The following is a 19938-nucleotide window of genomic DNA, read 5'->3' on the forward strand; positions in this document are numbered from 1 at the left end:
TTAAATTTTATCCAGAATTGTCTCTTTAAAATATTTTGTGTTCAAAATGTTCTGTGTACCCTGTTCCCAAAAGAAAAAACAAGTGTGCGATTTCAGCAGGTATGATCTGCAGCAATTACTAAGGTTTTACTGAGAAAACTACTCCTTTTAAGAGAGAGGCTATTTCACAATCTTACTTAAGCCTAAACTGGAAAGTTACTTCCTTTAGACTAGAAAGAACCTGTAATTATGGGGCAGCTGGGAATGAAAGACCAAAAAAAAAAAAAAAAAAAAAATTTTAACACTGTCAGTCACGTGCTGCCCTGCATAGCTCTTTCTTGCTTTTTCTTTATTCCTGTTTCCACTTTGTGGAAAAGAAGGCAAGGAAAACGTCTGTGCTGTTACTTTCAGCAGGCTGTGAAAAGGGCAGATATAGGAACCATCCTCTAAGCTAGCAGTTCTCAAAAGGGGCCCTAAGACCCTTTTGGAGGTCCCCAAGGTCATGCCTGTATGAAAGCAGATGTTTCTTCATATTCTTCTACCAGAGTGACATATCACAACAAATTGAATGCAGAAGCAAATATGTGACCAGAGCTGGCTGCTGTTAACCTGTCAGAGAATTACAGTACTGTTCTTCTCACTGAACTTTCTTTGGTTTTGAAAATACACTTTTCATTAAAAATGGGTGATCTGTGTTAACATCTAATGGCTGTTGTTTTATTATTTATGAAATTACTAAATATTTTAACAGTTTCCCGGTTATGTTTAAATATGATAATATTTTATGTAATCCACATAAAAGTTCCTTGGGGTCCTCAGTAATTTTCAAGACTAAGAGTCCTGAGACCAAAAAGTTTGAGAACCGCTGCTCTCAGCTGAATACAGAATGTCCACAAACTGTTAGTGCAATTTGAAACTTTAAATAATTGAATTTGCTCTAAGTCTTTGGGATACACTGCTGGAAACAGAAGAACTGCAAGGGCTCTTGAAGCCATGTTTGCATAAATTCCCTGATCTGTAGCAGTCTCCAAGAGGAGAGTTCCAAGATAAACTGTGAATTAGTCAAGTAAACATAGGGTTAAATTCAGCTGTGATTTCTTGTAATAATAATTGGAGTGTAACACCCAGTGCTCATCACATCACATGCCCTCCTTAATGCCCATCACCCAGTTTGATGAATCATTGAACATTATATGAAAAACCAATGATGTACTATACCTTAGCTAATTGAATTTAAATTAAAAAAAAAAAAAAAAACGAGTGGAGCCAAGTGACAAGGTGAAAGGGGCACATTGGACTTAGGAGATCTGTACTCTAGTGCTCTTGTTTGATTCTCGGCCTGCACGTTTCTTAACCTCCTCCACGTCTCTCCATCTTTAATGTTGGTTGGACTAGTGGATTTCTAATGCCTTTTTTGTTTCTGAGGTTCAGTAATTAAGAGCTAGCTAGGTTTGTTTCTTTAATATGTTTTAATTGTTTTAATCATTTTACAAACAAGAGGCTTATTAATCATTGTAATCTGGATCTCATGCACCTTTAAGGCACACATCTTGTTACAAGATAGCAGTGTACCCTAGGAAGGGCCAGGCTGGCAGATAACAAGTACTGAAATTGTAAAACCTAAAATTAAAAAGAAACGAAGGTGTGTTTATTTTAACTAGTGTGGTAGAGAGATTCAGTTATGTTTCCAAGTTTGTCCTTTTTTCAAAAACCTTAGTTTATACAGTTAGCAGATCATTATACATAAAGTTTTATATTTTCTTCTAATTTATTTTTTGTTGGTACCTAGGTAGATTGGTTCATCCTTTATTCCATCAAGCTGAGCTCTAATATAAGAGATTAGCCAGTAGTACACTTAAATGTTGAATAAATCCTTTTGGGTTGATACTGCCTTCAAAAACAAATACGGAGCATCCATACACTAGTAAAGAAGAGTTTGGTCAGAACTAAGGTTATGTAATTCTCTGAATTCTTCTCAACTTTGTTTTATATTTCTTAGAGGGGAAAGAAATCTTTATGAAAATTTTTTCAAATTAAAGCACTAAATTAATTGAGGATCAATCATGCATTTCTTGTAAATAGATGACATACAACTTTTCATCAAGCCATCTACCAACAACAGTAGAGGTAAAACTAAGTTTTAAAAAGATGTTTAGTTCCTCAACTGATTTATTACTCTGTTCCTCTCAAAATTGTGTTCTGGCTTTTTTTAAATTATGCCTGCGTCATAACCAGCCTCTCAGTATTCTAACTTGTTTATCACATCACAGTTGTATATGGTTTATTTTGTATTGTATTACTAAAAGCAGTCAGCAATAAAATGTTTGACAAAAGTAAGTCTTCTCCTTCACCCCCCATCCTTCATCAGGATCTCCTACACATCTTCTGTCAGTGGTTCTCAACCTTGGTTGGACATTAAAATCATCTGGGGAGCTGTAAAAATCAGTAATGCTTGGATCCCATCCCCAGATTCTGTTGTTATATTATTGGGCTGGAATGTAGTCTGGACATTGAGAGGTTAAAGAGTACACAGGTGATTGTGATTTGCAGGTGAGGCTGAGTGCCATTGCCCGCCTTATGAGATAGTCTGACCAGTGACCAGGAATCTTGTCCCATGTCCTCCAGCCATTTATGCAGTCGGTTCAGGTTTATGCTTTCATAGAGCTTTTACTTACACTCTGCAATTTCTCTAGTCAATCAGTTCTTCGAATGAAACAATATAGCAGATGCAAGGTGAAAGAACTCTTTTAAGTTTATATTTAGCTGACCATTTATTGTATTTAATGAACACAGCCAATAAGAAATTAAGTGGTAGAGTACAGTGAGTAAAATGTGTAAAAATGTAACAAATATGGTTTGGTCTGTGTCTTTGCCCAAGAAGCAAGAGGCCATGATTCTTCATACCATCTTCTAAATCGACTTCTGCCTCTCGCTTTCGTTAATAAAGCATCTATGGCATGTTGATAATGCTTTTGGAAGCAGGAAAGGGGTTTGAGTTTGTCAGTCTTGAAGTTTTACCAGTATTGTCAAAGGCACCCTGAGACGAGAACCATTGTACCAATGGGAATACTTAAATTCTAAGGCATAGTGGTTGTACTCCCAAACATGTTAGGACCACAGGTCTGGTATGTCTTTACTGAATCAGGAACGGGAAACGGGAACTGATTCTTGATAGGGCTAGTCCTGGGAAGGATTCAGATAGCAATGACAGTATTTTGTGCAGAAAGAGGATGGCTGATAAAATTATAAAGTCTTAGCAATGTATGTGAAATCTCAGGTAATACTACCTCTTTCAGAGCTTACCGAGCATTTTTTTCTTAATCGGTTTTATTTCTTTGCCCATTAGTAAGAGAATTGATTGCATATTAGATGGATTATTTAATGACAAAAGCATTGTTCTGGGAATTGTAATAATTTGCTTTTCGGTCTTTTTAGTTGAAGAATAAACAAGAATATTTTTCTTTTTGTGTTCTAACAGGCACCAGAAGTGATCCGAATGCAAGATAAAAACCCATATAGCTTTCAGTCAGATGTCTATGCATTTGGGATTGTTCTATATGAATTGATGACCGGGCAGTTACCTTATTCAAACATCAACAACAGGGACCAGGTAAATAGTTACCGTCTCTTGGGGTTTATTTTGCTATTTGTATAAAGACTCCAGTTTGTTGTGGAAAAGAAGTGTTGAGTCCTGAGTAGGCATGAAGGACGGGTATCTGGATCTTTGTTACCCCTTTTGGAAACCTTTGGTGGACTGTTGGCAGTGATAGCAGCATGTAAGGCCTTCCTTGAAATGTCAGTGCCAAGTGTGGAGCGCAGTTCCTGATATTCTGACTAGACACTAGAGCTGCCGCAGTGGAGGTCACTCACGTGTGTTGACCACACAAACCGGAAGAAGTGCTGCCGCGGCATCTGGGCTTTGTGCCTTCTATGCTGTCACAGGTTGTGCTGAGCGGGCGCTCAGCTATGCACTTCTTTATATCCAGTTCTTTTAAAATTATTAAGGTTTCTCCTTTTTTTTCTGATTTTTAAAACTAGGTAAATGGGAAGACTAATGTATCATGCTTTCATTTTTCTATAACGAGGATTCTGGTAGGAGGGGATTTTTTAGTTCTTTCTTCTTGAGTTTCTGTTCTGAGTCCTACCCCAAAGTCCCTCCCAGAACCTCATGCAGCTCTTTGCCTTTTCTATCCCAGCCACATTCAATTCACCAGGACTTTAACACAGACCAAGAAAAAGGAATTGTCTTTACTGACATTATTACATTGTGTACCTCAGGATTTAAAAAGTGTGTGTGTGTGTGTGTGTGTGTGTGTGTGTGTGTGTGTACAGATTACAGCGGTTCCACTGTTAATATATTAGAAAACGATGGTCAACCGTATAAACTGTGGTTAAATAATATTTATATTTTATGCTGTGGTTTGCTTCAGAGTTACCTGGATAATTTGTTTAAAAATGGAGATACTGGGGGTGCCTGGGTGGCTCAGTCTGTTAAGCATCTGACTCTTGATTTCAGCTCAGGTCATGATCTCAGGATCATGAGATTGAGCCCCACATCGGGCTCTGTGCTGGGCGTGGAATCTGCTTGGGATTCTCTCTCTCCATTTGCTCCTCCCCCCCCCCCAGGCTCACTCAGGTTTGTGCGTGCACGCTTTCTCTCTCTCTCTCTCTCTCTCTCCCCCCCCCTCAAAAAAAATAAATAAAAAATGGAGGTACTGGAGCAGATTCTAGTTCCATGGAGTAGGATCCAAGCACTTACATTTTTAATAAGTTTCCCAGGTGATTTTGATATATACCAAAGTTGAGAATTACCAATCCAAAGAATTAAAAAAAAAAGTGTGAATGTTTTATGTGTTTTATAATAACCTCTTAATCTAATGAAGTGAAGGTTTTTAATGTATAAATATATTACTTCATTTAAGTAGTGTGTGTGTTTTGGTCATCAGCTCAACTCTCGATCTTTTTGGTAATACCTCTGAGTTATCTTTCTTACTAAGAACTTCAGTTATCCTGTGGTTTCAGAGGAGTAATCTCATTTGTCATGTACTTTGTGTATACTTACTGAGTCACCATATGCCCCCTTACCCAGAGTGGTCCTGATTTTATAGTGCAAGAATTTTTTTTAAATGACTATGTTTCGGGGCACCTGGGTGACTTAGTCAGTTAACCGTCTGACTTTGGCTGGTCCTGGGATCCCTGCGTTCGGCTCCCTGCTCAGCGGGGAGCCTGCTTCTCCCTCTTATCCCAGCTCATGCTCTCTGTCACTATCTCTGTCTCTCTCTCAAGTAAATGAATAAAGTCCTTAAATTTTTTTAAAAAATAAATGTGTTTCTACCCAAGTCAGCACAAAGCTCATTGTTTAGTTTTTGTTTGGTTTTTCTAATCACTACATAGCTTTAGAATGTTGAATCTTACTTCTGAGTGTTAAAAAAATCTGTAACCTGGCTCCTAATTACCTGATATTTTAAGCCTGCATGAAACTTAGGTTCGAGGTAGACGAAACTACTAGCTAAGGAACATAATGGAAACATTGCATTTACTGGACTTGTGACAGATCCTAGATAACTGAGATGATCGATCTGATGATGGCAGTCAGAATAGCCACAACGTTTCTAATTTGCAAGCTTCCTGTGCTCTGCCTTTTATAGACTCATTAACTCAACCATATGACATCATACCCTGTGCCATGTTTACTTTTCCTTTGCATGTTACTTTTTTTTTTTTTTTAAGATTTTATTTACTTATTTGACAGAGACAGCACAAGCAGGGGGAGCAGTAGGCAGAGGGAGAGGGAGAAGCAGGCCCCCGCCGAGCAGAGAGCCCAATGTGGGGCTTGATCCCAGGACCCTGGGATCACAACCTGAGCCAAAGGCAGACACTCAACCGACTGAGCCACCCAGGCACCCCACTTTTTTTTTAAGATTTATTTATTTATTTTTAGAGTGAGAGCATGAACAAGAGGAGGGGCAGAGGGAGAGGGGGAGAGAGGGTCTCAAGCAGACTCCCCGCTCAGCATAGAGCCTTACTTGGGGCTCAATCCCACGACCCTGAGATCATGCCCTGAGCCAAAATCAAGCTGGACGCTTAACCAACTGAGCCAGCCAGGCACCCTGCATTTTACTTTTCTACAGGAATTACTAGGGAATTCTAATTTAGTTTTAGTTGATTTATCATAGAGAATACAAATAAAAATTTATTAATCTAAGATATGGATGAAATCCAGTGAATACGTTTGTTTTAATGAAGTAATAAAATTAAATTTTGGAAACAGGTATTATTATTTCCAAAATATGGATAAAAGCATCCCAGAGTTCCGCACTCATCTATTTCTTGGCATTTTAGGTGCTTTTGTCTTCCATGGGAATATAATAAATGATGTGGCAAGGGCTTACTCTCCATGAGAGAAGTAAGTGAGTGACCAACAGAAGGGTAAGGCCTTTACTAGTTAATTCTTTCTGGTAGTATAGTTAGAGTCTTCTGGAATTTGCCATTCTAAAACCAAGTTGGGTGTTTGTTGAAGAAAAAGGAGGTAGAAGAATGATACACTCTTCCTATCACCCCCAGTCTACTTCATTGCTTCTTAGTCTGCTTTCCTCAAATGGCACTTTCCATGGAATTCCCTCTAGTAACTCTAGTTATCTTCAATGAAGTAATCCCAGGCTTTGGTCCATCTATCCCCTTGATTTGATTTTTCTTTTTCTTTCACTATGATCTCTGTGGCTCTCAGATTGGACTTCTGTTTGAAAATTTAGGAATATTCTTTTTTAGGGGGGTAGGACAACTGCGTCTTTACTGTGCACCATAGGAACCATTCCTGTACACACACACCCGCCCCATATTCTGAGATGGCAGCTTTTTCCTGTAAATTTAAAGCAGGACTCTGGTTAAGCAGCTTGATATAAAGACCAACCTTGGACTCATGACCTGCACGACCTGGTCACTTTACCTCTTCAGGTGTCTTTTTTTCCCCCCATTTATAAAAATAAGAAATTGGACTAAAGAATTCCTTGTAGTTATAAAGATCAGATTCTTTCCTCAAGCACATCTCTTAGCTCCTCAGGGGATGGCCATCCCTATGTTACTTTGCAGAATAGCGTGCCTTTTGTTTTCCTTACTCTAGTACTGAAGTCTCAGAAATTGCTGTCATTTTCCCCCTCTTTATCCTTCTATTTCACTCTGTAATCACACTAATCTTCCCTCTTCAGTGCAGCTTTTCTAAGTTGGGATTAATAAGGCACTCATTTGAGTATATTGACACTCTTTCTTTTCTTAGAGCAGAAGTGCTATGTCATCTTAGAAGAAAATAACATAACTCTTGTCTTATTTTAATATATTTCAGTTACTGTTACTGTATAATAAAGCACCCAAAATGTAGTCTCTAAAGCAAATTATGAGTCTGCAGCTTGGGCTGCTGTCAGTAAGGAAGTTTTATTTCTGTGTCATGTGGTATTGCCTACGGGTACATTCATTGGGTGTTAAAGGATCCACTTCCAAAATGATTCATTCACATACCCTACAAGGTGTGGTGCTAGCTGTCCACTGGAAGCTCAGTCAGGGCCAAGGGCCAGGGGCCTCAGTTCTCCAAATGGGCCTTTCTGTGAGGACTTCTTCATAGAAAGCATGGTCTTGGTTATAGCCTGGTGGCTGGATTCTTTTTTGTTTTTCCCCCTGGGGGCTGTGTTCTAAGCGTAAGACCTCAAGAGACAAGAGATAGGAAATAACAAGTACCGGTGTCTTATCAACACACGAATTATTTCAATAAGAAATTTTCAAAGCTATATGCAAAGCACTGTGGGATAGAGAAGGATGCAAAGATGAATAAAACACAGGCCGAGTTGTTAGTGGAGTTTTACCAATCTGTTGACGCAGTGCAGGGGGTGATGAGCAGACATTGTGCCCCAGTAACAGAGACGAGTGAACGAAGGGGCGAACATGCCGGGAGGGCCGGATGTGAGTTGAGAATGAAAGTAACCAGTCAGTCCCATAATTTCAAATTGTACTACTCATTTTATCGTGTCTGTGCCACTTAAATCTTCTATACATGAATTATCCAGGTAAGTCTTCCCTTTAATAAAGTTTAAGTAATTGCAAGGAACGTGATTTCCAAAATAAAGCCATTGTATCTTTCTTATCGATGTATCCAGTAAAATCTAAAAGCCATTCTGACTTGATACGTACCATCGCTTGTTTAAAAAATAGATTCTTTAATTTTTGGAAGTTTTTGAAGAAACATTTTAAACATATTTTATGCTTTCAAGGCTTTTACTGATCACTCAAGTTACATTTCTGCAACAAAAAATATGTATTTAAATTTAGAATTTTTAAAAAAATCTTTCCTGTGACTTTAGTCTTTGAATGTTAGTTTTTAAAATTCTGTATTATACTGTTGTTAATAATGTTTAATGTATAACTGATGAAAATAATGTAAGTGTTGATATATAGAAACATAGAAGGTAAAATTTTATTGGAAGTATGCGTCTTAATGAACAACATGAAGCTTTTCTTTCCTCTTCAGTTCATTCATGTATTTGTGGATAAATAGGCTTTTGCTAAAATGAGGTAGGACTTAGCATCAGTTCCTTTACTTGTTTTATTTTTAAAAAAGTAAGCACTGAGAACTGTTGTTGAAGTAGATACAAAGATGGGAAAGTCAGGTGTTCGTTGTACCCATATGCATAGGTCAGTGGTCCCTAAGACCACACTCAGATTCAGCCATGCAGTAAGTCTTGGAACTCCCTCCAGGTTGTTAGTACTTCGAGTTACCCTTTTTACAACAGCCAAGGAAGAGGCATATAGGGCAGAATCCAGGAGAGGTCCACATGTGGAGGTCCCAGTTGTCTTCTCCCAATGTCACTGTGGACAGCACTGAATTCTCCTGGCAGCAGTGTGTGACACCTTTAGAGTATTGCGAACCAACTCAGTTGAGTCTGGAGTTATCACCGGGGCTTGGATTCAGTCAATATGGTTGACCACCTCTGTGGCTGACCATAGTTTTAGCTGATACTACATGACTCAACATCCCTTCTATAAATCACTTTGATAGCATAGACTATCTGGCATAGCCCAAGGACCGCACGTAAACAAAAGGACTCTTATCAGGCAGGACATTCCAAAGGTTTAGGGATTACCTCCCACAGGCCAAAGGCAAAGGCCAGCCCTCTCTCTGGGCAAGATTAATTCTTTACCATACACATATCACTCAGTCATTTGAACTCATTTCTATAATGTACCAAAAATTACATAGTAACGTGTCAGTATATATTATAATTAGCTGCTATTCAGTTAATTTTACTGAAAGCAAAGAATTGGAAACCAGCTGTCTTACAAAGGGATTTGTTAGCCATTCATTAGAGCCTAGTTAGATACCACTATCTGGAAGTATACTCCAGCCGTTTTACACCTTGGAGCCATGTATACTATAGTTAAATTTCATGTGGGTAATAAGGTGTGCCTTTTATAAAGTAGGAGAAGGGCAGTTCTGACAGGGGAGATGGGAAAGGGGGATAAGCTTTACACTTTAGTGGAGCTCAGGCAAATCAGCTTATAGATCAACAAAAGTTACTACAGCACCAAACAGGAAATAACATAAAGTTAGGATATCAGATTTGAATGTTCCTAAAGTTTATAAGCTCTACTCTGTCTGCAATAGGAGATCTCTTACTAGCTCTCTCCACCTAGCTTATAGTCTGTGCTGTTGGACCCGTTCCCTCTTAGCTCAAAACCCCTCTCTTTACAGAGTCCCAAGACTCCTAAAGTCTGTTCCTGTCCCTTCTCAAAAGAGCCAAAAATTAAAAATTAAGAAATCATAAAAAATGTACATCTTTGCACCCAGGGAAGACAAGCCTTTTTATTTTATTAAATAGAAAATTTAATTCCCAAGTGGTTTACCTTCTTTTTTTCAGAGGAGGCTCTGATTCTCAGACCTACATAACTAAATGCCCCATTTCTTCCATTCCCTCGGCAAACAAATTTAAAATGCAGATGCCAAAACAACTGCTAAAAGGTTAACTTTTTTGGTTCCTGCTACATATATATAAGGGACTTAATGTGATGCCCAATAATTACTCAATAAGTTACTTTTGTAAGTAGAAAAAGAGGCACAATCCAACGTGTGTCTCATGATTACCCTGGCAGTGGGGAATGGATTGCATAAGGAGAGACTGGAAGCCTGGGGAGCCATTGGGAGACATTTACAATACTCCACAGGTCCTGAAGATTTCAGCTTACAGCCCGTTAAGTAGCGGTTCCCCACAATATGATGTATAGGAATCAGAATCCTAGCATTGTGTTTCTTCACTTTTTATTGCAGTACAGTGTACATGCAGAAAAGTACACATAAATGCACAGCTTGTTGAATTTTCAATGTTTACGTATTTTTCAACTTACCAAGGTTGTATGATTTGTTTTTTGTTTTTTGTTTTTTTTTTCTCTCCCCAGATAATTTTTATGGTGGGACGAGGATATCTTTCTCCAGATCTCAGTAAGGTACGGAGTAACTGTCCAAAAGCCATGAAGAGATTGATGGCAGAGTGCCTAAAAAAGAAAAGAGATGAGAGGCCACTCTTTCCCCAAGTAAGAAGCAGCTTTATGTGTTACCTAAGAGGACAGACTAATACTCAGATGCAGATTTTTAAATAGTTTCTAGAGGACACAGTTTGTATTTTGTGGATTTGGATTCCATGTGATTATGTGCAGGCAGCAGATAAGTAATTACTTAAAGACGATTATATAAAGGTTGAATGGTGGGACATCTAAAAACTCGGAATCCCAGTACAAAATATTCAGAAAGACTTTGCTTTTGTCTAGCAGCTCTCAAACTTTTTGGTCTCACAACCCTTTTACACCCTTAAAAATTATCGAAGACCCCCAAAGAGCTTTTGTTTATATAAATAATAGTTGCCATTTTAGAAATTAAAAGTAAGTTTTAAAAATATTTATGTTTATTTTTAAAAAATCATTAGATGTTAATGTTTTTATGAAAAAGAACTGTATTTTCCCAGACAACAGAATTAGTAAAAAGAATGGCATTGTTTTACTTTTTTTTCAAATCTCTACAAAAAGAAGACATCTGGATTCTCTGCATTCATTATGTTGCAATATTTTACATCATTTAGCCTCTGGAAACTCCACTTACACTTGTAAAATAATGATAGTAGAAAAGGCAAATAATACCTTGGTGTTATTATGAAAATAGTTTTTCCACAGACTACACTTTGAGAACTGCTGCCTTAATTCTTCCTGGTGGTATAACAAACAAATTCCAAGCTTCCCTTTAATACTGGGTCTTTTGGAGGACCATTTCCACCTCGGGGAAAAAGAAAAGGCACCTGGTGGCACTGTCTGCCTTTCTCTCATTCTTGGAAAATTACCATTGTTTTTTCTTTCATGGTGTAAGGCTAAAGCCCTTAAGTTAACAGTCTTTCCTAAGCCTCCTGAACTGAAACTAAGTACCTGAACAAGCTTAGAAAGTTTAGGTTCTGTAGATATTGTAATATAAATTCGGTTTTTTATGATGCTCATGAAGTTCTGGACAGTCCTATATAAATGGATCTTGATAAATCAGTACAGTTTTCAGGTGGGAAGGGCTGACTCCCGTAATTACTCAGCTACCATAATTATTGAGTTGGCCTTTTATGAACCTTACTGTGCTCTTGAATACCCACTCCTAGCTTGTTCTCTCAGACAGAAGTCACTGTTACAGGAACGAGTGAATCTTTTATTCCTATGTAAAGAATTAAAGATAGAATTTATAATTTTAACAAGTCTCTCAGGGGCTTTCTCAGGGTGGGTAGGTACATGTTTTACATATTGGAATTCTAAATTACTATTTCTTTGAGGAAGAGTAATTTTTTTTAACCCAGAAAACCACTGGCTTAAGACTATCAAAGTGAAAGGACCAGTATTGTTGGCCAATATCAGCAGGACCCTGCACCACTTTCTCTTTTCATAGTCCAGGTACTAGAGTTTCCTGTTTAACATGCTCGGTGTACATTAATAGTGCAAATTATATCCATAGGCCCACTTTTTTTTTTTTTAAGATTTTATTTTTTTAAGCAATCTCTACACCCATCATGGGGCTCAGACTTAACAACCCCGAGATAAGAGTTGCCTGCTCTGCCAACTGAGCCTGCCAGGCACCCCTGTAGGTCCACTTTAAAAGTGGTTTTAAAGGGGACAAAATGTTCATATTTCTAAATATAAGTAACATTTTATTCTTTGCATGGTATCAGAAAATGAAATGCATATCTGAATTTTTCAGATTATTGAAGGCTACTCCTTTTAAGCATTATTTTTTATTTTTCCTTATAAGATCTCTTCACACTATATACAAACACAAATTTCATATGGCTGAAGATTTATATGTAAAAAACAAAACTAAGAAATTGGAAGTCATTTTTCTAACCTTGAGGTAGAAAGGCTCTCCTAATAAGCAAGAGACAAAATCCAGAAGTAATAAAGGAAAAGATAGAAAATCAGACTACATTAAAAGTTTTTAAACTTCTATATAATAAAAATAATATTGTAAGGTAAACACAAAAAAATAATTGTAGCATGTATAATAGAGTACAAATATTGGTATTATCCAAAGGCCTCCTACAAATCCATAAGTGAAAAAAACAATAGAAAATGAGCAAAGGATATGAACTGGTGATTCACAAAGAAATATAAATGGTGAATAAATTCAGGATGTTAGAAGTTCTGTGATAGTCAGTGAAATACAGAGTAACAGTGAAATGCGTTTTGATTTTCTCTCTCAGATTGGCAATATCCAGCATTGGGAACAGTGTTGGGAAGTAAGGAAGGGCCCTCCATCTAAATTTTTTAACAGTGTTGTTGGGAATGTAAATTAGTTTGGCCTTTTGAAAGGACTTGGTAGAATTCATAAACATAAAATATATATAGTTTTGCTGTGGTAATTCCACTCCTAAAAATGTATGCTACAGAACCTGCTTCCACAAGTGCTCAGATATATAAAAAACGCATACCATAATAGGAAATATTAAAGACATAAAGATCAGGGTAGCTGTCTAGATGGCGTGGATGTTAGTGAGGGGAAAGAAAAGCAATGCAGAAAAATATGTGTATGATACCACTTTAAATGGTGATGAGGGTGGGGATGGGCTCTGTTTTCATATGTGCATGTTTATGCATAGGAAAGGTCCAGAAGAAAGTATAGACTCTTTAACAGTGGTTACCCCTGGAAGGTAGGACTTATACTTTTTCTGTATTATTTGAATTTTTATTTGTGTGTTATGCTTGTAATTTAAAATGTTTTGTAACATTGCTTCTTTGCCTTATACTAATCATACAGATTACAGTTTAACTTTTTTAAAAGTTTTGGTAGCTCAGAGAAATAATAATAGTAATGGCTGCTAAAGTTTTATTGAGTACTTACTATATGCCAGGCATTGTGCCAAGCCTTTTACATGTATGTCTCATGATTATGAATATCCATTATCATACTGTCTGCCTTTAAGAGTCATAACCCGTTTCTCTGTACCTTAAACTATGCGGAGTCTCTACGTTTTGTGTATTGGTGTCTATTTGTAGTTTGGCTGTCTTCTCCACTCTTGGATTGTCATCTGTCACTTCTCACTCCTGTGCCACTAGCAGCGTGGGTCATTGGGGTCCTACTTTTAATTATGTATGTGGAAGACATTTCCCATTACTAAGTTTCTTAAAGAATGAGTTGCTCTGATGATTCTGTTCGTGAAGTCATCTAGTGCTTTACTGATTGACTCCATCTTCCCAAAGGGACTGTGGTCTTTGAGAAATAGATATACAGTTGGTTTAAAATTTTGTATTATTTACTGTTCCGAGGCTGGCAAATGATCTCAGATGTAAATAAAAGCTAACTATAGGTTACTTCCCCCATTCATTTTGCAGAAATTAAAGTTATAAGAGTTTGGTCATTTTCTTTTCTTTGTAAGGAAAAATATCAGTTTATTCAGTATTTTTTCAGACATTTAGGATAATACCAAAAACAGTATAAGATTTCAGGTACTTGTAAAGTATGATGGGGATTTTAAAGATTAACACCACCTAGATTTTCATTCTACTTTCTTTTTTTTCTTTCTTTTTTTTTTTTTTTTTCTTTTCTTTTTTTAGATTCTCGCCTCTATTGAGCTGCTGGCCCGCTCATTGCCAAAAATTCACCGCAGTGCATCAGAACCCTCCTTGAATCGGGCTGGCTTCCAAACAGAGGATTTTAGTCTATATGCTTGTGCTTCTCCAAAAACACCCATCCAGGCAGGGGGATATGGTGCGTTTCCTGTCCACTGAAAGAAATTAAATGAGTGCTCCAGTGTAGGGGAGTAGGGACCAAGGAAATGAAAATATGTTTGCTTATATATTTGCTAAATTGAATAAGATCTTTTTTAAAAAAAGACGAACCAAAGAATGTGTAGGTTTTTAAAGACTAGATATAATTATTTCCCAATCTAAAATGTAAGCTTAGCATTGGATTTTCAACACCCAGGCGTTTTATTTAATGCACAGACATTGCTAAACATTTGCAGTGCCTCTTCCAGAGGCTTTACTTCCTGTTCCAAATTTGTTTACTGGCTTATTCTAATTATTAAACTTCAATTAAACTTTTCTCATGCACCTTTTGTTATTAGCTATCACATGTCCATTAGGGACTCCCAAGAGCAGCAGCACTCCTGTGCATGGATTTGCAGGTGGAAGGTGACAGTAGGTTAGCCTGTGTTAGGCAAGGCAATCCAGACAGATCTAATTTAAGAAGTCACTAGAGTTGAATAAGTTATTTTTATTTGCAATATTTTTTCTGTAACTATTTTTATTCTAATTTGGAAAATATGGATATCCTTTAATAGACTGAATTTCTTTTTATAAATTATGGGTGCAGGTAACCAAAGATATTCCTGAGGAGTGGCATGTTTGACATGAGTAATATGGTTGAATTTGGGATTTTTAGTGGGCAAATGTTATAAATTGCAGTTTCTTTTAAATAATACTTCCTCATATATTAAGGATGTCTTACACATGTAGAAGTTGAATTTCCTTACAAATGCATTATTACCTCCTCCCCTAAAAAAGCTTCACAGAATTCTATGAGAAGTTTGGGGTTTGTTTGTTTGTTTAGATATCTTTAGTTGCCAAGCAACCAGGTAATGGACTTCTTAAAAATTATTATTACTTTATATTATACTTACCTCTCATGATGCCCGTTTTAACAATCACTTTATCCATGTGTCATAAAATTTCCGTGCTCTTTATATTCTTTGCCCAGCAAGGTTCTTATTATGAGTGAAGGCTAGTCTTTTTTTTTTTTTTTTGTAGCCCGCAGTATGAAATATTTGTTAGTGCTTTCTAATACTTAAATTTTCTTATGTAGAAAACGACTGTACTGTGGCAGTCAGTATATTCCCACTGTGAGCCAAAATCTTACTGGGAATCAAAAATGAAAGAAGCGGTATCACTGTCATCTTTTCAAAGAAATGACCACCTCTACTTCAGAGTTGGTAGCAAAAGACAGCCTCTTAAATACATTTTCATTTATTCAGTTTGGAACTGTGATGATTTTTAAATACAACTGACAGTTTGGGGTTATTCAGGCACACAGACAACATCTTTGTAAAGACCATCCTTTAAATGAAGAAGAAAATTGGGAAGACTTTAATGATAATTTCGTTTTTAAGTGCCACAAGTAAATCTTTTAAATACTTTATTAATTTGAGTGGATGAGATTTCATCCAGGAAAACTCAGTAGGAAGCATGGCATACCTTTGCCCCTCGTTTGGGTAGTTTGAAATAACGCCATTCATGTTGTTCAGAATTGATTCATGCCTTTCAATTAGGCAAGAGTAATGGAAAAGTACCTCTCTCATGTTTTCAAAAATAAGAATGAGAAAGGCATAAGAGAATGGAACATGTTGGAAAACATTAAAGTGCAGGATTTCTAAATCCTCTAGTGATATGAAGGATATGATTATCGGTAATTACTAAATAGGGTTTTGTTTATCACGACTAGCAAGCAAATAGCTAACGAAGTTTTTACCTTGGTCTGTGGAATATCGAAAGGTTTGGGCATTTTAAGGCACAAGAGTCAAAGGACCTTCCTACTGATACAGCTCTTTCTGTAGTTCCCCAGTGTACTTGCTTCACTCATATTGTCCTTTCTTTGCTCGTACCTTTTTTCGGCCCCCCCACAACTCCCCACACTGACCACTGCCCAGCCCCCCAGTGTCTGGATTTGACTTTCAGTCTCCTTTGCCAGAGGGCATTGCTGAGCTCTTAGAACTGCTCAGAAACTCCTTTATGCCGTCTCACATGTTCCAGTGTGCCTCCAGAGGGTCACCTAGTAGTTTCTTGCCACACTGGGCCCGCTGGAAGCGTTGGTGGAAGAACATGAACAATCTGGCAGGGCGAGATGTTTAGGTAGCATGGATGAAGACAAGTAGGGAGCATTAGAATGACATATGGTAGTCTCCCTTTCTGTTGTTTGTTTTATGCTGCATTTTAGATGTATTCTCCAAATAAAGAAAAACATCATTTTTCTAACCGTATGTAGAGTTAACCTCTCTAACTAGGTAATTGAAACAGAAGGATGCTCATTCTCTTACAACTGACTGCTTTTACTCCTAAAACGTCAACCCCCAGATACTGTTATTAAAGTTGATTTCCTTTTTCAGCAGGCACCCTTTTTGTAAAATTTGTTTTACATTTTAGAAGTTTTACTAGTCAGTGATGAGGACTACGATTTTTCTTCTTGATTTTAAGTAGTTTAGGGATCACAGCATTTAATCAAATGCTTTAGGTTGTTTATTTTCAGATATTTAGTATTGTACTAGCCATTGACATACTAAAGCATTAGTTAAATTTTCCTCTTTAAATAGGGACTACTTAACACACCAGCTTAAATGGCCTCTGTCTCAAGTGAGTTCCTCGACTTAAGGAAATGAATTGCTTTTTTTTTTTTTAATATTATGAAATGGGGACTTCATGACTAAAACATTTTGCCAGGTACAGTCTTATTTGATTGAGAATTATTAAGCATTTCTAGAGCACTTTTTATTTTACTCAGTATTTCATCTCTCCTGTGATAATTTCTCTTAAGAATTTTAGAAGTCCAGTGTGTCTGTGCCAGAATGTTTATCATACTTTTGAAACTTCCTGAAAGGTCACCACAGAGAAGGAATGAGACTTACTCAGGTTTCAAATGACTGCCCCCCACATCTAAAACAGTGATGGATTTCTGTGCAAATTGATTTTTCATAGCATATTTTATCTTCAAGAAGTATGTAGCAAATTATGTGTATAATAGCCACTGAAATATATTCAATTTGGGAATAAAAGATAATTATGTAGAATCTTAAAACTAGTTAATAAAATCCTTAGCTTTCAAATAAACAAATCTTGATATTTGAGGTATGTAAAATCACAGGGCCTTCCCAAATGTTCTCTACCTTAATCTTAAATAAAGCCAAATGGAAAATAGAACTTAGGTTATTCTCAACCAGAAAAGTAAAAAAAAAAAAAAAAAAAAGTTTCACTTTGGCCTTTGATTTTTCAGGCAATAATTAAGTTAATATACCGAGATTTTCCAAAAGTCACATAGTATTCTGGATGTTTCACTTCAAATAATTCTTACCTCAAATGAAATAGGATAGGAGGTGGGATAGAGATTTCCAGGTATGCAAGAAGGAATGTGCTTTTTTTTTTCCCCAAAAGCAGATCCGTTGCCTGTTACCCCACCTTTCCTTAAATTTCTCTTTAATTTCAGGGACATATATAGAAAGAGTTTAATTTTATTGATCCATAAACTCTTGAGTTCTTTTTGTCTTGTTTTATTCCTGGACCTGAAGTCTATTTATGAAATAAGAACTGCATTCCATTAGAAGCAGTAGACAATGGTAGGATGGTCTTCAGGGTTGGCTTTATTGGTGTCTGATCTGGAGTTTGTTGGTAAGAGTTTGCACTTTGGGAGGTGGTTTTGTGATTTTTTTTTTTTAAAGGCTAACATTTAAGTTTGTAGATAGAACACTACAACAAGGTGGAGTGTCTAATTATAACTAATGGGAGACATCTGAAGATTTTTTTTAAGTTATTTTTTAATGTGGCATATAAAATTTGACGTAGAATTTTATCACTTTTGATATTCTCACTTAATAGATTAAAGTCTAGCCATTTTTTTAAATAAAGATTTCTAAGTAAATCCTATTTTCACATTGACTTCTTTAATGAGATTTAGATTCTGCAAGATACATTAACTACTAATTAGAATGTTGAAAATTGCTTTAAAGAAGCGTATTAAAATCGTGGAAAAAATAGCAACTTTCAAACCATAATGTACTCAAACCATAAGCAAAGGTAGTGTAAATGTTCATAGATTTCTAGAGTCCCTGTTAGCATAATAGCCCTCTGTGGTTATATTCTTCATGTTTGACTCTCCGGGCTCTTAATAATGTGGCTGTTATTTTTTTTCATCAATGCCACACTCCCTCCACACAGTCTTTTTAACTGTAAATATGAGGTAATAATTCTTTTACCGTTCCTTGATCTTTTGACTCACAATTCGTGGTTACTTGCTTGGTAGAAGGAATCCTTAGAAAGAGATAGTATCACTATCTGTAGTCCAATTAGTAGTAATACTCAGAATGGGAAAACAAATTGGTAATTATTGAAAATTATTTAGGGATGTGTTCATTGTTAAGACCCACCCACACCCCTGGACTTGCATTTTAACAGTGCCATTTTCTAGCTGTGAGATATCAGGCAAATTACTTCATCGTTCTAAACCCCCAGCTTGTTCCTCCATAAATTAGCAGAAGTAATAGCACCTGCCTTATAGTTATTATGAGGCTTAGATGCAAATGTACATAAAGCATTCAGTGAGGCACCTGGCATATAACAGACACTCAGATAGCTGCTAATATTATCAGTCTGCAATCTGGGGGTTCAGTTAGCCAGTCATTAGCAATCCGTTGTTTGTTGGGACATACCAGTGTCCTCTAGTAGTCAGTTGGACTCTACTGGCAGTCAGAGAGTAGACAGGTCACTCCTAGATGAAACAGTGTGTTCGTGTCAGTGACTGGACCCACATCACAGGCTCTTATCACAGAAAATAGATGTTAAGGCCGGCTACATTCTGGTAGTTGTTGGTTACTAACCAACCCCCAGAAATCAGCTAGAGCGTATATAAGAAGAAGAACCGGCCTCCAGTCACAAGTAGAAGCTGTGAACAAAATGCTGGGTGAAAACCTCAAATTCAGGGAAGTTCAATGACATGTGCCCCCATGTAATTGGTGGTTTGAAAGGGGAAATAAACTAGAAAAGGGACCATCTAGATTTTCTTTCCTTCAGTCAAATGCATCGTGTGGACAAATCATTTGACCTCTTAATTTTATCTTTTGCAAATGGGATAATTCCTGCTTCTTCCTTTCTAATAGTGGCATTATAATAATGGAAATGAGTTGATAACTGGGGATAAAGTATTCAGCAAATCAACCTTACTATTTTACAGTCTGTTTTTGAGAAATTTTGTTCATTGAAATGGTTTTCAGCATAGCATGTAAAACCCAACTGGGAAATTACCCGCAGACTTGATATTTAATTGATAGAACTGAAGCATATCCTACATATTATAAATTATTCTTTGGGTTTCAGCCATTTTTGCTTTTAAATTAATGATGATGATGCTAGATTTATAATAATAGTAAGTCACCTATCAGTGAGGTTTCAGTGAGGCTTTTTAGGTCTCTAGGTTATTTGAGATAACTTTTTTAAAATTAGCTCTTGTCCTCCCTCTACAGGAGAATTTGCAGCCTTCAAGTAGCCACACCATCATGGCAACATCTACTCTTATTTCTTAAGTCTTGTGTTCGTACAATTTGTTAACATCAAAACACAGTTCTGTTCCTCAAATCTTTTTTTAAAGATACAGAATTTTCAATGCATAAGCTGGTGTGGAACAGAATGGAATTTCCCATCCAACAA

At 36.8% G+C, this 19938-nt stretch overlaps 1 protein-coding gene across 5 annotated transcripts in view; it reads left to right on the forward strand.

The window, feature by feature from the left end:
- Nucleotides 1-19935, forward strand: part of BRAF (B-Raf proto-oncogene, serine/threonine kinase) — a 166783-nt gene extending 146848 nt beyond the window's left edge. For 2 of the 5 annotated variants that reach the window (XM_040643929.1, XM_040643926.1), the window contains 4 exons: nt 3458-3589; nt 10417-10551; nt 14089-14242; nt 19755-19935. In XM_040643929.1, the coding sequence (XP_040499863.1) occupies nt 3458-3589; nt 10417-10551; nt 14089-14242; nt 19755-19777 (444 nt within the window). In that variant the 3' untranslated portion in view covers nt 19778-19935. Of the gene's footprint in view, nt 1-524; nt 1545-2061; nt 2596-3457; nt 3590-10416; nt 10552-13133; nt 13185-14088; nt 14243-19754 lie in introns of those variants that run through there. The other 3 variants (XM_040643924.1, XM_040643927.1, XM_040643928.1) reach the window with 3 other exon arrangements.
- Nucleotides 19936-19938: the final 3 nt, after the last annotated feature.

This window comes from Ursus maritimus, unplaced genomic scaffold (genome assembly GCF_017311325.1).
Source record: "Ursus maritimus isolate PB19 unplaced genomic scaffold, ASM1731132v1 scaffold_3, whole genome shotgun sequence".
In the NCBI taxonomy this organism is placed as follows: Eukaryota; Metazoa; Chordata; class Mammalia; order Carnivora; family Ursidae; genus Ursus; species Ursus maritimus.